Here is a 25,077-nt window from a genome sequence, read left to right on the forward strand (position 1 = left end):
TACTAATGCCAAACTAGTTCTGTCCTTCTCCTCAAAGTATATTGTCAATCCCATTTTAAAGGACCTGGTACAAAACCCACAGTTGTGTTTCTTATGTACCAGTGACTCTTCCTCAGCTGGTGTTCTTTCAAGCTCTTTCTGGAAAAAATGATTAAATGTAAATCCTCGGTACAAGTGTACTGACTGCTGGTTAGATTCAGTTTTGCACATTTCAGATGCGAGCTAGGACTTTGCTGTGCATTTTAATGTATTTTTGAATGGTAAAGGAAGCACCAAGACAGTCTTATAGAGAAGAGGCTGTTCTGTGTGCCACTCAGTCAGTTCTGCCTCAGTGGTTTCCTCACAGCAGAGGCAGGACAAAATTTGGCAGTAAAGACACTACTAAATTCTTTTTCTCTGCATTTACTCTCAGTTATCTCAGTGGCAAGAATTTTCTCTCCTGCATGCCTTAACAATTTCAAAAGAAAATAATCTATTAGTTTTTCTTTAGACATGAAAAGTTTTTTGGCTATTAGAGAGTAATGTAGGTCTGTCCATTAATGCTGGACACACACATGGTATCATCTGATAGTCAGCATCAGCTCTATGGTGGCACCATCTTTAATTTAAAGCAAATTACAGAGAACAACACTGCAGTTGAAGAAATTGTGGAGTGCATACTCTAAAAAAACCTAAGACCTCTGAACCAGATAAACCATTTGACAAGCCATGGTAATTTTAGTTGCAAAAAGAGTCAAGACTTTATTCAAATTACCAGCTCTTAGATTTGCTGAGCGCAATCTTTGATAGTTTCAGATGGTGCCTTCAGAAAGACTGCTGAACTTTGCTGGTCAACTAACTAGGATGAGAAACAGTAAATGCATTGATTACCAGCTTCTACTGGCAAAAAATTTGGTAAAAACCCTTTATTTTCTTGGGTAATAGACAAGAATGGCTGAAAATGTAGACTATGGTAGCAACAAGAGATAATGCTACATGCACATTCCCAAATGCAAGAACTATCAATCTTCTGAACATTGTGAGTAACAGTCCTTCCAAAGTTACCCACTGGAGTGCACAAATACTAGGAAGTGATAAATTATTAAAAATAAAACCAGATCCTTTTTGAAGTTCAGGAAAGCTTCAGTAAAGAACCTTATCCCTTTCTCACTCCATTTGTTCCCTGTGTGGTTTGGATCCACTACTTGAATGTACCCTTGAGAGTATATAATGCCAGGTAGGAAAATACAGTGGGGTTATTGACAAATATTAGTACTGTGAAGAGCAGAAATTTGTACGAAACATCATCCTAGAATAGTTTTTCCTGTTCTGTGCTGATTTTTCTGTCATCTTGTAAGAGGTACTTTAGGAGTATAATTTTCTGTATAAATTTTCTCCAAATAACTGTTATCGGTTATTACTTTTGTTCATGTTTCAATTGTATTATCCCTGTTCTCAATGAGTCCTTCTGAACTTTAAGAAAAAGGGGTTATATTAACTTCAATATAGGTTTATTTTTTTTGTAAAAAAAAAAAAAAATTAAAACCCCCAACGTATTCCACAATGTCAGTGTGTCTAAAAACACTAATAACCATGTTTTCTTGGTTTACAGTTTAGGATTACTTTTCCCCTCCTCTGACATCCATACAAAGAAGTCCATTATGCTTAATCCCCTGCAGCTAGTTTATAGACCTACTATGTATTCTGCAGTGAAATAAAACAAGCTTTGTTAAGAAGATTATGGCTCTGGTCTGAAATTTTCACTGTGAATATATGTTCCTTGGGTGAAATATTACATGCAAAAGCTTTGATCCCTGAAAACAAGTGTGTGTAATATAAAGGTCCAGAAAGAATGAGATCTGAAAATGTAACAAAAATGCATCTTTTAAAACCTCCATACCAAGTTTGCCTACAAATTTCTGTAGGAGTGAATTTCTAATTTTAACTTTTAAGCACTCTCTTAGCACTTTAAGGGCTAAGAAAACTAAAACTTAGGGAGATTTTTATTTTCTGGTAACTTAATTTTCTCGTTACTAGACATAGAAGGGTCTCTTATTTATCTCCCGGCTCCACTGAATTAACATATAAAGACAAGTCCCATAGAAGGAATAGCAAAAGCTCTCCCATGTACACTCTGTCATTAAGGTACACAGTCCCTCCCTCCCATCAGAGCTAAAACACAAACCTAGGGGAGGCCAATTTTTAAGTACTGTCTCTAAATCCAGTGGTCAACAGTCAGTGCTAGAAATTTCTGAGGGTAGGAAACACAAAAGCTTTGCTTTTGCAAATATTCTCTACATCAGTTTCTCTGTTTTAGGGAGTCACTCTGCAGCTAATCCTGATATTGCTGCTTTTCCCTCTCAAAGTTTTTGTGAGTTAGAAGCAGTGATTTTATACCACCTCCAACACAGAAAACCAACAAAAATTATTAAGGCAAGATTGTTTATTCATATTTAATTATCCATCTCCTTTGCCACAGTGATGGCCCAACAAGAACTGATTCCATGATGTGTCTGGGGCTCCTGGGATCAAGCCAGGGGCCGTGGGGCTGGGTAGTGCTCCCTAAGCCAGGACACCACAGGCATTTTGTCCTCGGTGCAGGGTTCTGGCAAGTGTCCATACCAAGACCCTAATTCCCTTACAGGTGCTGTGGTTTCCAGTTGCCTGTATGCTCACAGATTTTAATTGAACAAGTGACTAAGTTGTTCTGGATACTAAATGGCCATGTAAACGTGAGTCATCTTTGACCCCTTGGTTAATTCCAGTTGTTCCATATTTGAAACTAACTGGAAAATATGAAAACAATACTCTCAGTAAAAGAGAGATGATAAAAACACCAGAGAAATTCAGCAGTGTTAGGTGTTATCAACGTTAAAATCAAATTTTCTTAAGGAGTAAATAATTTCTTTCCTGTATGCCTGTAGAAGTTTATTAACATTTAATCAAAGATGCAGGGCGGCTCTCACAGAGTTCAGGAAGCTTTTCTGCACCAGATATGTTCTGAAATACATAAAGAAGGCAGGTATGAGGTATGAGAAATTCAATCGGTCCAAAAAGCAAAACTCAGCTTCTATAATTTAATCCTATGGATCCCAGTGATATTTTGTACTTTGCACGGGTTATGCCACTAACTTCTCTTCATTTAGGTAGATTGTTTAAGAACTAGGTTTATGTGTATTCTTGCTGCTTCTTGCATTGGTAAAACCATAGCCTTTCCCATGTGCATTTTATGTTCTCTCAAGCAAGTCCTGCAGTCTTCTTAAGCACAAGGCCACAAAGAGCTGCTGGGTGGGTCTGGGATTTGAATGTCTCTACAGTGTGTTTCCAACAGTTTTTGGAGAATTCGAGTTGTTGGTTTTGTCATCAATTTCTCCAGAGCTGAGAGAAGCTACTGGGAGTCTGATAAGAAGAGCACACCTCTGTTTCGCAGTGACTTTGTGCGTGTCCTCATTGTGGCTTTAGTCTGTATCACCATAGACAAAAACAATTCCAATTTTTCACATGGGTTGGCTAATATAAGATTAAGAAATTAAAAAAAAAAAATGATGCTGTGATGCTTTATATTGCAAAAATGATTTTGTGTTTAGAAAGACAACTCAATAGTTAACTGTTGTCTTGCCACTTTTTGAAGCTGAAATCACACTAGAATTACTTTAAAATGTGAAAGATACATAAAATCAAGTGGTTTAAATGTTGATAATTAATCATAATTTGAAGCTGCTAATTTCATCTTAATTTGGGAAATGTTGTTCTGTCTTTAACAAAAAAAGACAGTTTTCTGCCAGATAATTCCACAACTGATTTCAGTTATGCTCTAAATGAATCACAATCAAATCCTGATGAGTATATATAACAAAAGTTTTAAAACACTTTTCCCACCTGCCAAAAAAGCTTCAGAATTACAGTAGATGATTCATTTTGTCAGTCTTGATTACGTGACATGCTTCTTCAAGCCAGTCATTCCTATAAGCTGCAACTGAAGTGATTTTAAAATGCTTTCCAGTTATTTGTACATTAGGTGAGGATTTCTCAGTCTCTAATTCAGTGAGGACAATCATGACAGAAAGGATGGAGAGAGACTTCCAATAATTGAAGAGTACTGGGTTTTTTTGCAAGTCAGTTATAAAATTAGAGTAATACTATCTTGTACCTGCTAAAACTTGCATTTAATTCACTGGAGAAAAATAAGGAACTGGTCACCAGTTATTTGCCTTAAATGTACCTAAACCACATCATAGCAAAAACCAATCAGTGACTGCATTCAGTGATACATTTTGATACTACAATACCTTGCTTCACTTTTGATTCTAGACATCAAAATTAATTTTAATTGTGTTCAGATGCTTTCTCAGATAAAAATGGGAAATTTTCAGAAAATTTCAACTATTGTAACATGTAGTGAACTTAGTTCTACCAGCCTCACACCCGCTGTACAACCCAGTGGATACCTGAGGGCTGTATTTTGGCTGGAAGCAAGCACCCTGTTATGGACCAGGTGAGACATATGAACTGGTCCATACAAAACCTGAAGAGAGGCTGTAGCCAGGTGGGTTTGGGCTCTTCTCCCAGGCAACCAGCTACAGGCCATGAGGACATAGTCTTAAACTGCCAGGGGAGGGTTAGGTTGGACATCAGGAGGAATTTCTTCACAGACAGGGTGATTAGATAATAGAGTAGACTGCCAAGGTGTTGCAAGATGTGGAATATGTAAAATTTGCTCAAGAAAATATGTTCTTTGATGTTTGAGCTTTGTATATGTTCAAGCTTAATCAAGAAGCAGATTTAATCTGTGAAACAGATAGCAGCTAGCAAGCAAGCTCTAAGTGATGTCCAGCTGTCAGAAAAACAACTTGTTGGTAGAATTGCCTTGTTAAGGTTAGGGCTTGACATGATGTGATGATCTCGGATGTAGAGGGAGGTTAACAGTCCTTGGGGAGGAGGATGCCCACTGATAGTGGACACAAAGAACGCAGAATTCACGGGCCACAAGGACATCTGGCAGAACTCTCAACATTAAGAAGAAACCAATAAAGCTAACTCAGTAATTGTGCTGAAGTCAGCTCCAGCTGGGTAAAAGGTGGTTCTGGCAGGGGGAGACTGGGACCGCCGACTCCTGGCCCAGGAAAGCCCTGCACCAGAAGAGAGGTCTAATTAACATGGCAGGTGGGAGAATCATTGACCAATAAAAGAATACTGATTAATAAGAGAGCTATGTAACTTGTAGCCAATGACAACCTAATCTTTTGTTTGCTAAAATCTATAATTAGCAAAAAGTTTTGATAGTTGGCGTGCTTGACTCATAGAATATCACTGAGCACTCTAGCTTGCCCAACCCTGAAACAAAACATCTCTTTCTCGAGTATTATTACTGGCTTTTCACACAGCAGGTCATGAAACCGATTTTTGTGGACAACACGGTGGCGGAGCGACCGTCCTTGGAGGAAAGAGAGGGAGGAAAGAGCGGACGTGCCGCTCAGCGCCATGGCGTAGCTGGCACGGCGGTGTTGGGTCGCAGGCTGGGCTCGGTGATCCCAGGGGTTTTTCCAGCCTGGCCGAGGGCAGCGCCGGTGCCCCCGGGGCGGGCTCAGACAGCCGGCGGTGCCCCCGGGGCGGGCTCAGACACCCGGCGGTGCCCCCGGGCCGGGCTCAGACACCCCGCGCTCCCGCCCCCGGGGCGGGCTCAGACACCCGGCGGTGCCCCCGGGGCGAGCTCAGACACCGGGCGGTGCCCCCGGGTCGGGCTCAGACACCCGGCGGTGCCCCCGGGGCGAGCTCAGACACCCGGCGGTGCCCCCGGGGCGAGCTCAGACACCCCGCGCTCCCGCCCCCGGGGCGAGCTCAGACACGCCGCGCTCCCGCCCCCGCGGCCGCGCTCCCGCCCCCGCGGCCGCGCTCCCGCCCCCGCGGCCGCGCTCCCGCCCCCGCGGCCGCGCTCCCGCCCCCGCGGCCGCGCTCCCGCCCCCGCGGCCGCGCTCCCGCCCCCGCGGCCGCGCTCCCGCCCCCGCGGCCGCGCTCCCGCCCCCGCGGCCGCGCTCCCGCCCCCGCGGCCGCGCTCCCGCCCCCGCGGCCGCGCTCCCGCCCCGCCCCCGCGCGCAGCGTGCGCGTGCGCGGAGCGGGCTCGGCGCTCGCCCCTCCCGCCGGGCCGGGCCGGGCCGCGGAGCGCGACGGGCGGCGCGGAGCGGCCGCGCCCGGGCAGGAGCCGCCGGCGGCGGGAGCGCAGCGGAGCCGGGCGGGCCGCGCCATGCGGCTGTGCGGGGCGCTGCTCAAGAGCCCCGTCCCCAAGCAGATCGAGTACTACTCGCGCTTCTCCCCCTCGCCCCTCTCCATCAAGCAGTTCCTCGACTTCGGTGAGTGCGGGGCCGCGGGGTGAGGGCGTGCGGGGGTCGCCGCGGCTCTCCCGGGCAGCGGCGGTGGCGGCCGGCGCGCAGGCCCCGCTCCTCGGCCCGGCTCCTCGGCCCGGCTCCTCGGCCCCGCTCCTCGGCCCCGCTCCTCGGCCCCGCTCCTCGGCCGCATCGGGAGCGCGGCCCGGCCCGGCCCGGCCCGGCCCGGGGCCCCGCAGGGCCCGCGCGGACAGCCCCGGGCCCGGGCGCGGTGTCGGCACCGGCGGACAGCCGCTGCTCGCCTCGCCGAGGGGCCGGAGCGGCGGGCTGGCTCCTCCTTCCTGCGTTATCCCTGACACGGGTACCATTGGGATGGGGGTCAGCATAAGGGTTCCTGACCTGATGTTTTGTGAGCTTAGCGAGTGAAGGAGAGAGTAAAGTAATGGTCTTGAGCGTGAACATTTGCATCTGCCGTGCTGAGATCGGCTTACTTAATGCTCGGACGTGAACTCTTAACCTCACGTGTATAGGAGACCTGTTTGTGTAAAATTCATGAGCACTTCAGGAAATGTTGCTGATGATAAATAGCATTTTTCTTTTCAGAAGCCCTGGAATGAAATCCAGGAGTGGCTTGTGTTGTTAAAAAACATGCTTCCATCTAGATAATGATAAACTCATTTCTGTATCGGAAGTTATTTGACTCTTGCTCTCTGACACGAGAATTGTTGAGATTTTATTAACCTATAAATATTGCTGGTAAAGTGAATAAAAAGGCCATGTGTAACGTCATGAAGCTTAACACAGAGTGTTTCTTCATTACACTCTTACAGTAAGGGACAAACATGAGCCAGTGTTCAGCCAGAAAGTGATTAAAAGTGAATACAATTGCACAATTATGGTAATGGTATTAGTGAAAGAATGCTGTAAGTACAGAAAGCCAGTAATGGGCTTGATAGATGTCTCAGTGAAACAGGATTTTGTACTGTTAAAAAACCCAACAAAACCCCCTGTCTCCACTTAAAGGAGAACCTGAGTAGAAGTTGTGCTTTCTTTCTCTGCTCTCCGTTCACCTGAGTTTGTTACCTCTTCCCCACCCCTTCCTGTGCTGCTGGGCTTCTTCTCTAGCATTGGTGCTTCTTATGCTGTGTCTTTCTGTACTGACAAGAACAACGGCCTAAATCTTAGAACATCTTTATTTTAGCCCTGGCACTAAACAAATTGTGTCACTGTAGCTTATTTGAAAGTTGGGTTTCTGAATTGTTGCTGGGGAAGTATTAGTGTTTGTGAGCCTTTTCAGTTGTGACTAGAGGTGTAAAGATTTCAAGATTTGCTTTAAAGCCTTGGATGTTCGGACAAAACTTTGCTTTTTGGTAAGTATTTCTACAGTTCTATGTTGCCCAGCGTTACTGTTTGCCTTTGGACATCTCTTCTGTGGCAGCTTTTTCATTATGCACTTGTTTTAACATTGTAGTGCCTGTATTACTTTATGGTCTTGTGATTCTTCAGAAGAAGTAGTTTTCTTTTACAACTTTAAGTCTGGCTTCTTTTACTGGAAATGAACAGAGCAAGAACAGGAAGTTACAGCCTGGCCAGCCTTATTCTTTAGATATGCTCCAGTTCTCACTGGATGTGTCATTGGAATCTTCTGTATGTGTGGCCATGTATTTAAGGGTCTTCATGTCTTAAGACTGATGGGAAGCTATGTAGTCACTGACATTTAAAACCTCTGAAGAAAAAAAAGTCTATGGTTTAGTCTTGAAAGGTTGCCAGGAGTTTCTAAAATTAGTAGGTCTATGTTATATCAACCTTGCTAAACCTATCACCTTAATCTTAATAAGTTTTATGGGCCACTTAACATCTTCACTTACTTACTCTTTAATGCTTGTATTTATTTGGGAAAACTCAAGTAGGAAGATTACAGCAGTTTAAGGAAATAAATGGAACCCAGTGTAGTTACTTAACTTACGTGATCCTAATTGTTTACAGCTTTGGGTAATTTCAAGTTCAGCTGGAGTCTTCATAGGCCTAAAGGAAAATGTGAGTGATAGTGCAAAAGTTTTCCCACTTGAGGTGTGGAAGGCCTGAACAATATGCACCATGTCAGGGAACTGTGTTGCTTATGTATTGAGTTAGCCAAAAAAGAATTTGCTGGTGTCACAGGACACAAGTATTCAAGAGACAAAATATGCCAAGCATAAGGAGCACAATACTCAAGGTGCAGTTCAGTGGTGCTTGTTTATTTGTAAGAATGTTTGATGGGAAGAAGACACTGTTTTGTGGTCAGCTTATAGAGGCTATTTGGTGTCTCACTTCAAATAAATGGTCTTTTTAATTGAGCTACATGAATGTAGTGCTAGTTTTACAAAAACGTGGCTGAATTTTCAACAAATGCTGAAGAAGAGTAAGCCCAAAGGATATGTGTGAATAACCCTATAATGGTTGTCTGATTTTGTTGTCTGATGCACATTTCTCATACAGAATTTACACGTACTGCGATTTGGATTTGTGTGAAGAAAGTTTTTCAACTTGATTTCTGATGATGGTGAAACTACAATGTGTTCTTTATGTCCATTTTATATTGGCTGTATTGGTTTAGAGTGAGTTGACTTACAGAACTGTAAAATTCTGGTGAGCCAGGGGAGAGAAACTGTATTTCCTATGAGCTGAAGAGTCTCTTCAAAGATAGTTGGCAGCAATGTGTATTGAAGTGCAGCTTGGGCTTTTTTAAATTACTGACTACCAGTGTGGGTTGTATGGAACACAGTTGTGTGCATAGCGAGGCTGTAGAGTCTCTATTTCTTTCCAGTCATATAAATTAATGACATTTGTTTTAAAACTTTCTCTGCTTCATTCAGCTATTTAAACCACTATAAGAGACAGTTTGTTTAAAGTAGCTTGCTAGTACTAAAAACCTGTGAGGCAAACCAGAAGGCAGTAGTTAAGGCAGTGACACTTGCTTGGCTTTGTAGCTGAGTCCTCTTTGCATCCATGTCCTGTTGAGCTTGCAGCTGTCTTTGTAGCTGCTGTGAGTGTGTCAGAGGTTACTGTGCCGTGGGCTTGGGACCTCTGTGTCAGAAAGTCTGAGCATTCACTCTGTGCAGCATTTTTCTTTCTTTCTGTGTGTAATGCTTTCTGTTTGCACACTCCTGAATTCTGTTCAGGCAATTTGTTTTCTTATAAAGTGTGTTTCCCAAGGTTCTTGTACAGTCTCATTCCTTTGCAAAAGCATGACCTTCTGTAAGTGTGTTTCAATATAAACAAATTTTGACCTTGTTTAATGCTAGCATGTCACTCTGGGTTTATCCAGGCCTCCATAATTATTCTGCTCTGGAAAAAATTTCAAAAATTTACCAATTGGATTCAGCTGTGTACTTCCAAACTTCAGTAGTTCCTCAGGAAGTTGGTTTTTCTAGATTTCCAAGTGCAGGCATACCTTAGTGACTTAGACTAAATTAATTACTAAAATATCTTTTCCGAAATCAACTTATAAGTAGAGATGTCATCAACCCTTCAGGTCCATGGATCTTTGTACACTTTGGGGGCTAGACTGCTTGAGGGAAAAAAAAATGCCCCTTTTGGAGATTCATATTGATGGAGCATCTCAATTTAGCCTTGCTTCAGCATGTAAAATAGGCCTTAGACAGTGACAGGTTAATCCAAAATACCCAATACTTAATCAGCAACCACACACATGAGTAACCAATTGGTCAATCCCTTGCCTGGGGAAGTAATAACCTGTCTGTTTGAGGAAAGTAGAGTTGCTTTTCTAGGAGTGTCGTAGCATTTAAAGAAGACACCCAGAGACGTGAGCTGCTGGTGCTTGCCCTGCAGCCTGGGAGAGCTGCACGAGTGAACCCTGCCCCAGCTGGCAAGAGCCACAGAGCTGCTCCTTCACTGAGGGGTGCCTCAGCTGTCAGTAAAGTTCCTGACAAATGATTTGTCAGATGAATGGTTGTACTGCAAAGGTTACATATAATTAAGCACAAACGAAGAGATGAGTGAAGTATAAATGGTGTAATCCTCTGATCATGCATGAGAGTCATTTGAAGCTGTGTTAGTGCTGTGTTGTGAATGTGTGCCAGGATACTATACTCCTGTAATCCTCTTGTTGCTGCTGCTCAGCTGACCAAGTGCCTGAAACCTGAGTCTGAGGTGTGTTTTGTCAGAAATATGAACCATCTGCTTTTGGGGCTTGTTTACTGCTGAAGCTTTGTTGGCCAGTTATACCTAGCTATATTCTGTCCCCTTTTGTTTCATGTTTCAAACAAAATGTTTTGGATGACTTGTGTACCTAAGGGGTTAAACTTGTTGTTTTATTAGCTCTTTGAAGTGTTATATATTAGTGTCCATGTATCACTAATGAGCTTGGATAAAAAAAGCTGTGCTTGTGCTGAAGACAGAAGTTAGTGAATCACAGTGAATTCTTGTTGTGGAATGTGACTTAGGAGATCCTGATTTTGCAGGTTATAATCAAAATATTTGTGGTGACTGCTGCAGTTAGTGGCATTGAAAAATATCACAAAGGCTGTAATTTAGTAATTTTACTGTACTGAGAACAGCTGAGCATGCAGCAGATAATCACAATGAGTGCATGGAGCTGTTGTGCTCTGGGGCATATCTGGAGGAAAACATGATCAGTAGATCCTTGCCATTTTTCAAATACAATTTTTGGTATGATATAGTTTAGTTTGTCATATCTATTAAACTTGCACATCTTGGGGAGACATGTAGGCCTCTTCCAAAATGACCTAAAGAGCAAACCAGGTACCAGCATTGCTGTTGGTTGCTGCCATTTGTATGAGCAATGTTAGATTGGGGTTTTGCAAGAGTGTTTATGCCTCATGTTGCCTTCTTGGTAGAGGCACGGCTCTGAGCTGAAGGCCTGCAACTGGAGAGGTAGCTGGCAGATACAATTTGAACAACGTGTAGGGTAGGAAAGTGGAGATCAAAACATGCCCCAAATACAATCTTTAGAAGATGGCTGTTGGAGAATTTTTTTACACAAAAAGATATTGGAATATTTCTATTTTTTTAAAATAGAACATTAGTGGAGAGACTGTGCATCTGTAGCCCTTGCAGAGTTTAGGGGAAAAAGATATTAAATAATTACCTGTTATTTATTGGTTGCAGCTGTGCTTTTTCTGCTGCTCTCTGTGTGTTGTTCTTAACATCTTAGACTTGATTTAAATGCGTCTTTAAAACAAAAATGTCCTCTTAGCACAGATGTTAACCATTGGTATGCTGACCATTGAGTGGGATCAGGAAGATGAATGCTAATCAGACATTACTGTCTTTTGTTTTCATCTGACTGGCTTCAGCTTCCATCCAGCAGTTTCATTAGAGCTTTTCTTGGTAGGTTGGGATCCTTTGATGCCTAGAATATTTTCACTATGGGGGATATGTATGTTGTAGAGGAATTATTTTACATTATTTTATAAAGATAAATACATTAAATGAGCTATTTGCAGCCTTATGAAAATACCATGAAATTAACTTTGGTGGCGTTTCCAGAATTTTCAGTATTGTTCTTCTAATTTGTCTTGTAGAACTTTAAATATAATCCCTTCAGGAGTTTTGTGGAATACTGGAATAAAATTGTTTTGCTGCTCTTTAGTTTTTACCTTGAAAGACTACCAGTGACAACTGGATGTGCAAGCTGGATCATCTGCCTGCTTTTGTTCTTGAATTCTTTTGCAGTTACCACTTTTCCATGTCCAGTCCTTCATTCCCTAGATCCGGGCATGGATAAAGTTTACATTTCAGAACATTAAAACGGGTTTCCTTTGAATGGGCTGTAGAATAGCAAGTAAGCTGGAAGCCTTTTTGATGCAACTGTTATTTATAACCTGTTCCTATTTACAGCTGCCAGTTGCTGGCAGGCAGTGATGTTCTAATACTATATATAATATTGAGGGGCTTTATAAGGCCTAATATCGATTGGTTTGAAGGTCTGGAAGAGTCATTGTGGTTAGGTAACTTTGTTCAGCAGTCACTATTGAACTGTGGTATGATAGAGATTTGTGTCTGGGAGTGCTCTGTAATACTAGATTAGGAGGCATTTCATTTACAGAATTATCTGTATCAGTCACTTTTACAGAGTATTTATTCAATAAAGGAATACTTAATTTCTGTGAGTAATTGAGGCTTCATATGTTCTGAATTCAGTATTTTAGTGTAGTTATAGTACAAATGTCATAAATTGCTATAGATGATCAAACTGGATCACCAAGGTAATTTTTTTTCTTCCTTATAGAGCCTAAGCATTGAAAATTCTGCCTTCAGTACCTGGTTTGACTGGCCACTCTTGCCTGTAAGCACAGGCTAGTAGTCTACAAGTGAGCATCTTTAAGATGATGGAATTGCTTGAGGTTTGTTTCCCAAAACAGCAGAAAATTTCTTAGTTTGGATTCTCTTTGTCTATGGACTGATCAGAGGAGCTGTGCAATCCTGTGCCTTGGGATGCTGGGAAGGGAATGAACTTCCCCTGCACATGGATGTGTCTGCATGCTTGAGCTTTTTTGTATTCCCTGAAAGACGGTGTGGTGTGTAAGCACACAGCTGAATGCCGTGGGTGAAGGAGGGAGGACAAGAACTCCCCATCTGCATGAAGCAATAAACAATGCCAATGGGTTTGTTTATTTCTTTTTTACAAGTAGCAGAAGCAATGGAGAATGCTGCTTGGCAGAAATTGAGGACTTGGGAAGCTTCTTTGTAGCAGGACAAAAAGATAGTATTTGCAACTCTTGAAGATCTAAGAGTGTTTGGGACATTTTTTTCTTCTAGCAACTGGTAGAAATTGTTGTAATGCCTTCTTTAGAGTAGATTTAAACTAATAAGGAGGCACTTGAAAATCTGAAATTAAATCTTTATTAAAATGAACATGAATTTGGTAGTACTCCTTCTATGGAATGGAATAACTGAAAGCCAGTGATTAAAAAATAGCGTAACTTCCAAAAGCCAAGAAAACAGGATAATAGGGTCTTTCCTAAGACATAAGGAGGAGTAGAAGAAGATCTGTCAGTGTGAGAAAGAGCAAATCTGATGTAGACAAAAGATAAAAAGCAGCAGAGCACTGTTAGCATTTCTAGAAATACTGTTGATTAAAAAACGTATGAAAGCAGGAAGCAAGGACATCCTGTCTTGGGTTGCAGTACAAATAACAGTCAAGGTGAAAAGTCATGGGATAGAAAAGTAGATAAAAAGATGTTGAGATAATTTATAGTAATGGAGGAGAATGCTGAAGTGAAACATTTACTTGATGAAAGTAAGTACATAATGATAGTCCGTTGAATTAATCTTTGCCTCAGTCTCCAGAAAAAGATTAAATGATGAATTGGATCCAGAAACACAAAGGAAATCACAATTCTCCCCTGACCCAAATTTTAGATAAGCTGAAATATGTCTGTATCCTCTTGGCTTAGTGGGTTCCAGTGGAAGTAAATCAGTTCTGTGTGTTGTGAGTAGCTGAACACTTTCTTCTGCAAATGTGTGTGGCCTGGTGCAGCACAGCTCTTGCTTATGGTCTCCATGGAAATAAGGAATGGTGATGGCCCCAAGGTTTTGGAAGTGGGAAAATACACTGCTTGTTTTTCAGAGGAAAGGAAGAGGAGGACATTAGAGTTAAATCAGGTTGACTGAAGTAGCTGAAAGAGATGGAGCTAATAATGAAGTATTACACAGATAAGCACCAAGAGATAATGAGGTAGTAAAGAGACAATAGATTGTGTTGGCCTGGCCTAATTTCCTAGTTAATTTGGTGTGTGCTAAAGCAGTAGCAATAGGTGCTGTACCTGGCTTTTTATGAAGTTTGGCACAGCCCCATGTCTTATTTAATTAATAAGACATTTTAATTAAAAACAAACAAAATAAATGTACAAAATAATAGAATAACTGCAAGGTGAGGTTGCAGATGTTCAGTGTTACGGTGGGTTGACCCCATCCAGCAGCTGAGCACCCACCCAGGTGCTTCCTTGTCTTCCACTCCCACTGGCATGGGGAGAGAAAAGGGAGGGCAAAAATGAGAAAACTTACGGGTTGAGAACAAGACAATTTTAGAAGTGAAGCAAAGAGGAGGAGAAATAAATGATGCACAGGCAGTCACTCACCACCCTCAGAAGCAGAGCTGTGCCCAGCCAGTCACTGTGTGATGGACTTCTTGGGGGACAAAGCCAACCAGTTTGTTACTTCTGGGCATGTCATCATGTCATACAGAAGATCCCTTTGTCCAGCTGTGCTGGCTGTGTCCCCATCCAGCCTGTTACCCACCCCAGCCCTGCTTGCTGGGGTAGGCACTGAGTGCAGGAGAGAGAGAAGCCCTTCAGGAGCTTGCAGGTCCTGTTCAGCCGTAGCACAAACAGCCCCTTCTGGGCACTGTGGGGAAAACTGGCTCCAGCAGGGGCTCACACAAATGTCGGTGAAGAACAATTCAAAATACGTTGCAGTAGCAATCATTGATCTTCACAGGACTGTGTTGTGAAGAGTGGATGGTATGTTTCCAGTCCCCCTTAACTTAAATCAACATAATCCATCATAAAATTAGGCACAGATTTAGGAATTGTTTTATCTCATTCTACAGTTACTATATTAGAACAGCTTTTCTTGTTGCCAGTTATGCTTAATATAATGGCCTTTTTTAAAAGCCACCTTCTTCTCAGAACTGTTGAAATATTTTGCAGGCTGCTACTTATCCTTTTAAAAATAATTGGAGTTTTGTGTTTTTCTGGAATCAGTTAAATGTAACTTTTCTTTTTAGAAATATTAGGTTGAAAGGATGAATTAGAGCGATGAACTGTGACTCTTAAGGTTAGTTCTCTTTTTTCTGATGCTTTGTGTGTTATAAGAGGCTGTTTGCTCTTGTTTCCTTTAAACCTTTCTATGTAAATGTGACATTCACGTTTCTTTGCTCTATTTAAACTATTTCCTGTTAGTTTGTAGTCAATGTAAAAAAAAGTGACACAGTATTATAAATATTTTCACTAACTTAATTAAAATAGTAGGCTGGTGCAAATTATAATTGGCATTTTTCAGAATTAGATTTAAAACTGTGAATAGGGAAAGGCAGGGGTTTTTTGCTAAAAATAATTTACATTTCAACTGCTACTTGTTTGGTTTAGTCCTTGTTTATGCTTTTCTGAAAGATTTTTATAGACTGCAACAATACCTTCAAATTCTGATAACTAGCAATGACATAGAAGAATCCTCTAATCTTTTTTGTAATATGGTTTGTTAATTATCAGAGGTGTTTTGAAACAAGATGTTTAACAGTCTAATACATTTCACCTCAGTGAGACTGAAGGGAAACTGGAGCATGTCGTATTGGCAGTATTTTTATGTAATTGTTTTTAATTGTGTGAGTCTTTGCTCATAAACATTAATTTTATTTATGCCGGGGATTTGGAATAGCTTTTTCTTTGGCAGGTTGTCAGGAACTAGAGGATAAAGCAGGGATTTGTATTTTTCTGGAATGGTTAGAGAGAATTATGGAAGTTTTTCATAAAGGTTAGGAAGGGAGTTGTTGAAGTTGTGAGAGCTTGGGGAGAGTGTTAAAAATTTGGAACATCTAATTATAATCCTCAGTGTGAAATACATTTTTACCTCTTCTGGGAGGAAGAGGTGATTATAAGACCCAAGAAGCACAAATCATTTTTTTTCTGGTCAGTTTGTTGCAAGCATCAGAAGGGGGAAAAACATTTCTTTGGCTTGGTGCTTTAAGCTTCATTCTACATTAAAAAAAAAAAAAAAAAATTGTTTTAAAATTTTGCATCTCACCAGAGCAAAACACGAGACCTGTTTCCTCCAGGTGTCCTGTTTGAAAGGCGCAGAGCCCCGTGGCAGTGGAGGCCAGGGCTGCCGTGCCCTCTGCGCCGCTCTGAGCTGCTCTCCCTGCGGACGGGAGAGGAGCTGATGCAGCCTGCAGGGACGCCTTGTTTTGGTTCTTTGTTTCACAAGCTCCTTGTGCCTTCCTAGGGAAGGAGTCTGGCTTGCACAGGTCCTTCTAAGATCAAGAACCTGATCAGGGCTGTGGTTTCTCCTGAGAACATTTTGGCTCTTTGCCTGTCATTTTCTGTGGGGAGTGCCTGTGATAATGGCGAGACAGAGCTTTGCTGTGAAATTATTCACCTGACTTTCAGCCTACTCCCAAATTGCTCAAAGGAAATACAGCCTTGGGTCTGTGTGTCTAAAAATAGTACAGCCTGTCAGTAACTGGTTGAGTGCCTCTGCAGTAAACTTTATAGGTACTTTTGATTATTGTGTTGTCTCTTAGCAAATGCATTAAAATGCTCTAAAAGTTAGTTTGTTAGAGCCGAGTGGTAAGCAGTTAAACATTAGTTTTAGATCAGGGAAGCCTATTTTAAAATTTCATGCTTTTATTTTAATTTGGGTTGTTCTGTTTAACAGTACACAGTGCTGGTTTATACCTTTGACAAGTGAGTATCTGATAATCCATTCCTCTTGAGAGGGACAGACATGTCTTCACTTGGGTCTTTTCTGGCTGTAGGAGTTAAAATTAATGATTGCAGAGTACTGTGCATCTGTTAATTCCTCCTGTCGATCTGTTTCAGAACAGCAGTAAGTTAAGCTGCTTTCCAGCACAGTCAGTTTCATACAGAGCACCATTTACTTGAAACAGGCTTACTGCAGTTGACAAGTTATATATTGTTGTTATTATTATTTATTATTAAATTAGTGGATAGCTAATATGGTAGTAAATGTAATGATTCAGTCCATGTTGAGCTGTCCTAGCTCAACATGGAATGTCTGAGGACAGCTAGCTGGCATTTTTTCTTTACCTGCATTTATATGAAAACATGAACTGACTTTTGTCGATGGCAGTGGTATTCCTTAACATCAGCATAGTAATTAATACACGAGACATTAGCCAGCTCACTTAGGGGTTTTGGAAATAAGTGGAGGTAAGTATTTTTTTCTGTATACAAATTGAAGAGTAGCTGTATTTACTTTTTAACTTCATAAGTTCAAAAGTCTAGACCTTGATTATGAATGGGATTTAGTCTGGTCATTCACACAACAGGATATAGGCTAGTGTATTCTCCTGAGTGAATGCTGTGTTGAAATTTTCCTTTGGAACAGAAAGTGAACATTGCAGTTGCCCTGCTAGTCAAAGAGTTCTTCAATGTGGTGTTTGAATTGCATAAATTGGAAAGAGTTTATTAAGCTCAACTGTTTCAGTACTTCAGCCCTTGTTTTAGCCATAGGCTCTGTCATGTGACTGTTGGTAAATGAACTGGAAAGCTAAATAACATGTGGGTGTCCTAGCTTGGATTTCACTTAGCAGTGGAATGGCACAGAGTGGCAAATCAATGGCCATACAGTGGTAATAATTGAGTTCTCACCTGTGAACATAAACCATGCAGATTGAGAAGACTTAAGCACACTCTTGGTGTGCTTTCCCCTAGGCTGAAAAGGCCCAACTAGGCTTGGGAGTTGGGCTGAAAAAGAGAAACAAGTATTTGGGAAAGATTACTTGCAGACTTCAGTTCCTCTGGCTTTAGGCTGGTTTTCTGGAGTTAGTTGTTTGCCAGAACTTAATTGACTTCATAAAAGTGATATGTTTATTATAGTTAAGTTAGATATAAAAATACTTTTGTTTTTAATTCTTCAAGTTTCATTTTTGAAACTTTGGAATTTCTCAGCTTGGTAGGTCCAGTTTCAAAATACAGATTTTTTTAGATGCAGTCTGTGGTAGGGAGTGAGGGTCAACAAGTGTCATTATCTGCTATTTTATTCTATGTGTTCCTTTTCCACTTGCTTCATCATCTTCATTGGGTTTTATAAAGCCCTGTCTGGTAGCAAGCAAACAAACCCTGTGTACTTTATGTATTTTTAATGCTTGGTGAGATAAATATCTAGAAAATATGCTGAAAATATAATCATTTCCATTGGGGCATAGGAATGATTTTAAAGTCAGGCTTATTTTGCTGGGTTTTGCTTTGTAGCCACATTTATTAGGACTGCAAGCATAGCTTGTTTGTCTTTTAATAAATAGCCCATGTTCCTGAAATGTGGTGTGTAATCATTGAAATTCAATTATTCTTCTTAAGTTCTGTTTTCCTACCTTCAGCAGCAAGTTATTATTTTTAGCTTTTGCCCAGTCTCCTCTAATGCATTGATCTTTTTGCATATTCTTTTGAAGATTTATTCATCCTTCTGCTTTCACTTTGTTTTGTTTGCCTATACAGGAGCTATGAAATATTCTGGGAGCTCAAGAGGAGAGAGTAGGTATGGCTGATCACTCCTCCTTTCCTGTCTTTCTTCCTTTATTTTGCCCTATCTAAAAGCAACAGTAGTAGTTTCTGATCTTGTTTTTATGGATTCTGGATGGAGTCTCTTGTATGCAACAGGTGGGACTTTCCTTTTGAGTCTCAAAGTAGTACAGTATCTGTCTCTGCTGTTCAGTACATAATTAATGGAGAGAACTAGACCTCTGCCTGCAGTGCAAAGACTGAAAAGAGCGCTTTGTTTTGTCTTTTCCTGCCTCCTCTGACAGATGAGTTAATATTCAGAAACTACTGATGCTTTTATGATGTGACCTTGGCAGTCCAGTGACAACCTGGGGATGTGGCAATTGTAGTAGGTTTTTGAACTAGGTGACTTTGACAATCATTGTGAAGGACTGTTGCAGGAGTCTGTTCTCAAACAGGTATTCATGAATGTGGGAATCTGGCAGCTGAGCTGAGAGCGTTGGAAGCAGAGTTCATAGTTTCTTAAAGCATTTCTGCCCTCTTCTGCAGCAAAATGGAACTAATGTATGGAACCAGTCCTGTTGTAATGTGGATCTTGTACAGTACAGTATTGCTCTGGCAGTTGGTAGAATTTGCCAGAATTAGATCAGGGCCTGCTGCATGTGTGTGAAAAGCCTCTGCATTGTTCATACTTCTTGTTGCAGGAACCAGAACAAAAGTTTTGTCGAAGTGGAACTTTGCAAGAGTAATTTGTTCTCCATTTCTCAGCACTGTGGAGTAAAAGGTAAAAGTGAGAAACAGAAGAGAGGAGTAAATGTTAGACAAGAGTTGAATCCAGAGAGGAGAGAGTAGTAGAGAAAACTGAGAGTAGAACTCTGTTTCCTGAGTTTCCTTTGAACAGGAGGTCCACCAGTGATAACATTGATGTGGAACCCCGAAACACTCCAATTTGAATATTTTCCCTTCTGATGGCATTACATTCAGAAATTCTAATTCATTCAAGTCTGCTTTTGTGACCTGTGCTACCTCAAAGGTTCTGGGTCCTGTTTTATTGCTACGTTTTAATTAGGCTTTTTTCTCCCTCTGATACCTGTCTAGTTGAATAAATGGCATGATTCATTTTTGGTGGAAGCATGTAACACTTTTTCATATCTGGAAAAATTGATTAATATTAAATGTGATTCTGGGTGAACTCTTTTTAAATTTTAATGTGTAAGCTTGCTTATAGTCTCAACTTAAACTTTTGCTGTGGCAGTCACATCATTCTTCAGGTTTATCATATTTCACTGCATAAGCAAATCCACCAACATTCACTCTTGTGAACAGTGACCATTCCACAGCAGTGTTTGTATAGCTACCACTCCCATGGTATTTTTACAAGCCCTGTGTCCGTCACGTGTACAGCAGCTACACTGAAAAAATAGAAATAGAAAATTCTTAGTTTGATGTAAAGTCCAGGAGATTTCTGCTTAGATATTTGACTGATGTATTTTCTTATTTTCATGGTATTACATTGACTTGTTTTTAAACAAAATAGACTCAAGATCAGCATCACAGTTTCTCCTTCATGCTAGTTTTGAGCTGAAGGTTTGAAATTGTCAGAGAGGAGACCATGAATATGCTTTTCTGTGTGACTTTTACATAGAGCAACTGATGAGCCCAGACAGGTAAGATTGTTCAGAAGATTGAAGGTGGTAGAATATCTATTAAACAGTTAATTTTTTTTTCTAAACCTGTGGTGACACTTCACATTTCTTTCAGTTTTTGTGCTAGCTATGCATGCAATAGTAATAACTACAGGATTAGTTCCTTCACAGATATCTTGCTTTTTATTGTCATATTTCTGTCAAAGTAGCTATTAGTGTATAATTTAATTTATGCAGTCTCTGCTGTGTTTTTTCTAACTCTGACTTGATTCAGAGTTTCCACTTTTTACTTCTTTCCCTGTGCAAATTTGCACTGCTTTCTCTTTGCAAGTGGTTAACAAAATATGAGGTAATCGCTTTCTTCCTCTTGGGTCATGAGAGAATTAGGGCTACAAAGAATGCTGAATACTAGGCTGTGTTCAGTCTAATCTCATTTCAGAGACTGAATCAACTAGATTAGTGTAATTTTGGGCAGATGGCTACCTTCACTAGTAAAAGACATGTCTAAATCAGATTGGTTGCTGTCTTTTATGGTGCTTACCATCAGGAAGTCTGTGCAGATTAAGAGTTGAATCTTCTGCAGTTTGAGTCCAATGCTTGTTTGGTTCTTGATAGGTTACTGCTGCCTTCTCTGTAGTGAACTGTGAGGCCTTGGAGAGCATGGCTGCGTTCTTTATTTTTAGGTGAATCCATCAGATTCACTCATTCCTGTGTCACAGACTGTCTTATTGTTGTTGTCTTGATTTCTTTTGCATCCATCTATGCTTTTAGAAGACGCTCAAAAATTTGTGTAATTTACCAGTAGAGAGGGATATTTTATGTGTGCTTCTTTATCCCATTGGATCAAATTCTCGGTTAAGTTGGAGGCACTGTAGGTATGTTCTTAGAGTTTTTAAATCAGTTTGAAAGTGCAACTTCATTAAGAGTAAAAATCTGAAGATAATCTAGCCTCTTGACCCTGAATTAACACCTAATCCCTTAGAAAATGTAATTACTTTATAGGGTTATTTTCTACCAGGAAGAGTATTATGGGATTGCTTTGTTCCCTGCAGTAGAGCAGACCTGTAACAAAGAGGTTGCATCCTGTCTGGTTTGTTCTTTTTGTTGCTTTAATGTGATACTTGTTGAAAGAAACTTGTTTCAATGCCTGACTTTGTTCTGCACAATTATTCCATTTGAAGCCACAAACCTGAATTATTATTCAATTGCAATCAACTATTGCTGTTTTACAGGCAGTAGGAAACAAATGGTGGTGATGTGTGCAAGATTCTGAACCCTGTATAACATGAGATGCCTTACTTGATTTTCTTCATGGCTTTGTGGATAGGAAGTGTTTCACTTTGAGTCTTCTAGTATTTCCATTTCCACTTTCTTAAAAGCATACTTTCAGAGTTTAAATTTTTTTAAATACAAGCTAAATACAGCCCTTGATGCCTAGTGCAGTGTAGTTTGCACTAGGGCATAGGATGACTCTTCTTTCTTCCATTTGAATTCATACAAAGGTAAGCGGGTCATTGTTTCATATATTTGTGTTCTTGAGTAACTTATTGAGGTGTAAATCAAGGAGGTATTATTCACAAACTTAACTTCCACTTTAACCCTAAGAGAGTGATTTTAAAATAATTTTAACTGAAACTGATAGATTTAGACTGGCTTTAGCTTGTACTGTTTCAGACAAAAGCCTGATGCTGGCAATGTATATTGACCCTACTAGAGTCAGAACAAAATCAGAAAAATTGCTGTATATATTGTAAAATAGATGGAATGGCTAGAAAAAAATTAAAGCCAGCCTTTGAAAAAAAAAAAAAATTAAACTGACTATGGCTAAACTTGCAGAAGTTTCATTGCAGCTTATTAGAATGCTGTTTTCTGGAAATATCTTTAGAACTTAGACTGACTTTATCACATGCTGACTTTATCACAACTATCATATAATTTATAATAAATTATATTAAGAAAATACCTAACATACAGACTAAGGGACTTTATTACTCAGTGTGATGTCCCTTCTTTTGATGGAAGTGGTTGTCCAGGTGTTGCTGTGAGAACAGCAGCCAAGGAGCAGTGTTAGGACACAGTTTGCCTTTGCTTTGAAAGCTGGAGGGTATCTGATTACTGCTGCTCCTGGTGGGTAGCCATTCTCTCTTGCCATGCATGTGCTGTCTGGCAGGCAGGTACCTGACCTGATGCTAAATGCTGAAGCTGCTCTCTGGAGGCTCTCAGGTAAACTGAGTGCAGCTAAGGAGCTGATACAAAGACCATGTGCCCCAAGCCAGACAGATAAGCTGAATTTACACTGAAGTGTAAGTTTGTAAGCAGGGAAGTCTTAAAACAGAGCTTCCTTTTCTCTTCTGCACTGAACATGCAAAGGGACCCCAAAGGGCTCTGTAGCTAAAATGTAACTGTACAACAGGGCAAGGCAGCTCCTTAAAAGGAGATGGCTTATAGCTGCTGGGGTGAGATAGATTGCATGGAGATGTGCCCTTGCATGTGGGAAGAGAGGGTGTGGGTCTCTTCAGGCAGTCATGCTTGCCTGTAGCAGCTTTCATTTGCATTGCACAACCCATGAGCTGTGAGTTCTTGTTCATAATTTTCTAATTTTCTGCATGGGCTGTCTTTTATTCATTTTGCTTTCTGTCACCTAGAGAATCACTGCACTTGATCTCCGTTATTCTTGGGAAGAAACAGGTGTTGTCTTTGTTCTGTGGGGTTTTTCCATCATAAGGTTTAGACTGAGCTGAGTCAGAGTTTTTCCTGCTGTTCAGCCTCAGTTTTTAAAGACCTGCTGTATAGTGACTAGTGAACAAACAAGTGTCTGTCCTCTGTTGAAATTACTTGAAAGATTGAGCTCTGAAGTCATTACTGTGCTACACAGAAAACAATGTAATGTCTTGTTTCCTTTGTCTAATTTTGATAGGATGTGTGTATTTGTAATTGAGGTGTGAAAATGGGAGAAAGTAAAATAGGTCCAAACGTTTACTGGAAGAACTGTATTGGATTTGGTAGCACTCTCAGAATTTAATGAGCCCCAGATTGATGATACCCAAATGAGCAAGAAAAGTCTTAATCCTTCCTGCATATTCCCCAGGCAAATGTTAGGGTTTGGGAGCTAATCCATCAATCCACGCTACCTATGCAAAGAAGGTGAAAACTGTGATTATAATGGGACTGTCTCAAAAAGTATCTCCTTGATTGTGCTGGTTGCATTGTACTTGAATCTTGCAAATTGTAAATCTCAGTGATTATGTGCCTAGCAGTGCTTTTAACATTTTCTGGTTTGCTTGAATATAATTTACAGCTCTCACATTATGCCTTCACTCAGAAATTTTGCAGATGGTTGAACTGGTTATCATCACAAAAGACCTTTGCTCTTTTCCTAGATGAAAGCAGAATCCTAGCTGTTCATTACAAGTAAAACATGAACTTTAAAAATAAATTAATTTACCTGGATTCTTTAGAGATTAGTTATGATATAACTTTCTTCACTTGTTAAAGGATGCAAAACACAAAAAACTATGTTAAGTAAAAGTCTGGTCTTCCATCTAAACTAAAACATCTAAACTTGGGCAAGTGGCATAATATCTTGTCCTTTTAAATATTTGTGGTATCCTCAGTAACTACTTTAGCTTAAGATTGCACTTAGTCATGTCAGTCTGTCAATTTGTATAAGTTGGCTTCAGAAAATGAATGTTGTTACCATTAGGTCTGCAGCAAGGTATTGTTATTTTGCTGGATCCATTTATTTGCTTTCTGACTGTATGGTTGGGATTTTTTTTTCTATGTGTTATTTTCAAAATACTGGCCTTGAAATATGTGTTCTAAAAGTGAAAGTTCATCTTAGCTGAGACCTTTTCAAGTGAGAGTGTGGTGATAAGCACTGGACTTCTTCCAGGTCTCTAGTGAGAATCTAATAGGTCAGTCCTAGGAGGGATGATGGCCTGCACTGGTCTCACCAGGTGCTGCCCAAATGTTAAAGTACTAAAGGTTGAACAATTTGTGACATGAAACATCAGCAAATGGTAGTCATTGTTTTGTTCGTTTGTTTGCACTCCTTTCCCTTTCTTATGTGTGCAGCATTTACTTTTTAAAAGCTCTCTTTAGTATAAAAGTTGTATCAATAAAAACTAGTATTTTGGGGTCTTATTTCCAGGTAATATCAAATACTTGGTATTTGATGAATTTTATTTACATGATGAGAGATTTTTGTTTATGGGAGAGAAAATGAGATGATGTGAAATGTGGAAGAATGTCAGACAAAAAGTGTTAAACTCTAGGAAGGTAAAAGCTTAAAATGTGTCTCATGAGCGAGAAGAAAGTAAAGGTGAGTACTGAAATAGCTTTAAAACTTTTTATTTTCACAGGTGGTTTTTTTAAAGCTTCTAACATTAGGAAGTCTAAAATGTGATCTGCTGCAATGGGTGTCTGTTTTTCCTTCCTTCTGGCAGGTCGTGACAATGCCTGCGAGAAGACTTCGTACATGTTCCTGCGGAAGGAGCTTCCTGTGCGACTGGCGAACACCATGAGGGAAGTCAATTTGCTGCCTGATAATTTACTGAACAGGCCTTCGGTTGGGCTGGTACAGAGTTGGTAAGTTAAAGAAAAAGTGGATTGGAAAACTAACACTGTATGTGTTCTGCTTGCAACTATGAATTGCTGCATTCTTCTGAATCGGTCAGTTTTCTGCCTTGAATTGTTTATAGTGTGGCTTGTCAAATGAAGTTTCATCTTCTGTCTGATGTTGACTATATACTATAATCTGGATCCTAGCTAAGGATTTGTAAGTTAGTAAAACATACTGTTGTCTCCCAGGTTAATTCAAATGAGTCTGTAGCTTCCAGAGCAAGTTTTTTAAATATTCCTTACCATATTGCACTCATGGCTTCTTGAAACAGCTGTTCTTTCTCCTTATTCTTCCCTTGTCAAAAAAAC

At 40.5% G+C, this 25,077-nt stretch overlaps 1 protein-coding gene across 1 annotated transcript in view; it reads left to right on the top strand.

The window, feature by feature from the left end:
• The first annotated feature begins 6,164 nt into the window (after positions 1-6,164).
• The window catches only part of PDK3 (pyruvate dehydrogenase kinase 3), a 50,438-nt gene continuing 31,525 nt past the window's right edge, over positions 6,165-25,077 (top strand). Inside the window, exons 1-2 of the mRNA XM_021552978.2 lie at positions 6,165-6,326; positions 24,594-24,735. Coding sequence (XP_021408653.2) covers positions 6,221-6,326; positions 24,594-24,735 — 248 coding nt within the window. The 5' untranslated portion in view covers positions 6,165-6,220. The remainder of the gene's footprint in view (positions 6,327-24,593; positions 24,736-25,077) is intronic.

This window comes from Lonchura striata, chromosome 2, assembly GCF_046129695.1.
Source record: "Lonchura striata isolate bLonStr1 chromosome 2, bLonStr1.mat, whole genome shotgun sequence".
NCBI classification, from domain to species: Eukaryota; Metazoa; Chordata; class Aves; order Passeriformes; family Estrildidae; genus Lonchura; species Lonchura striata.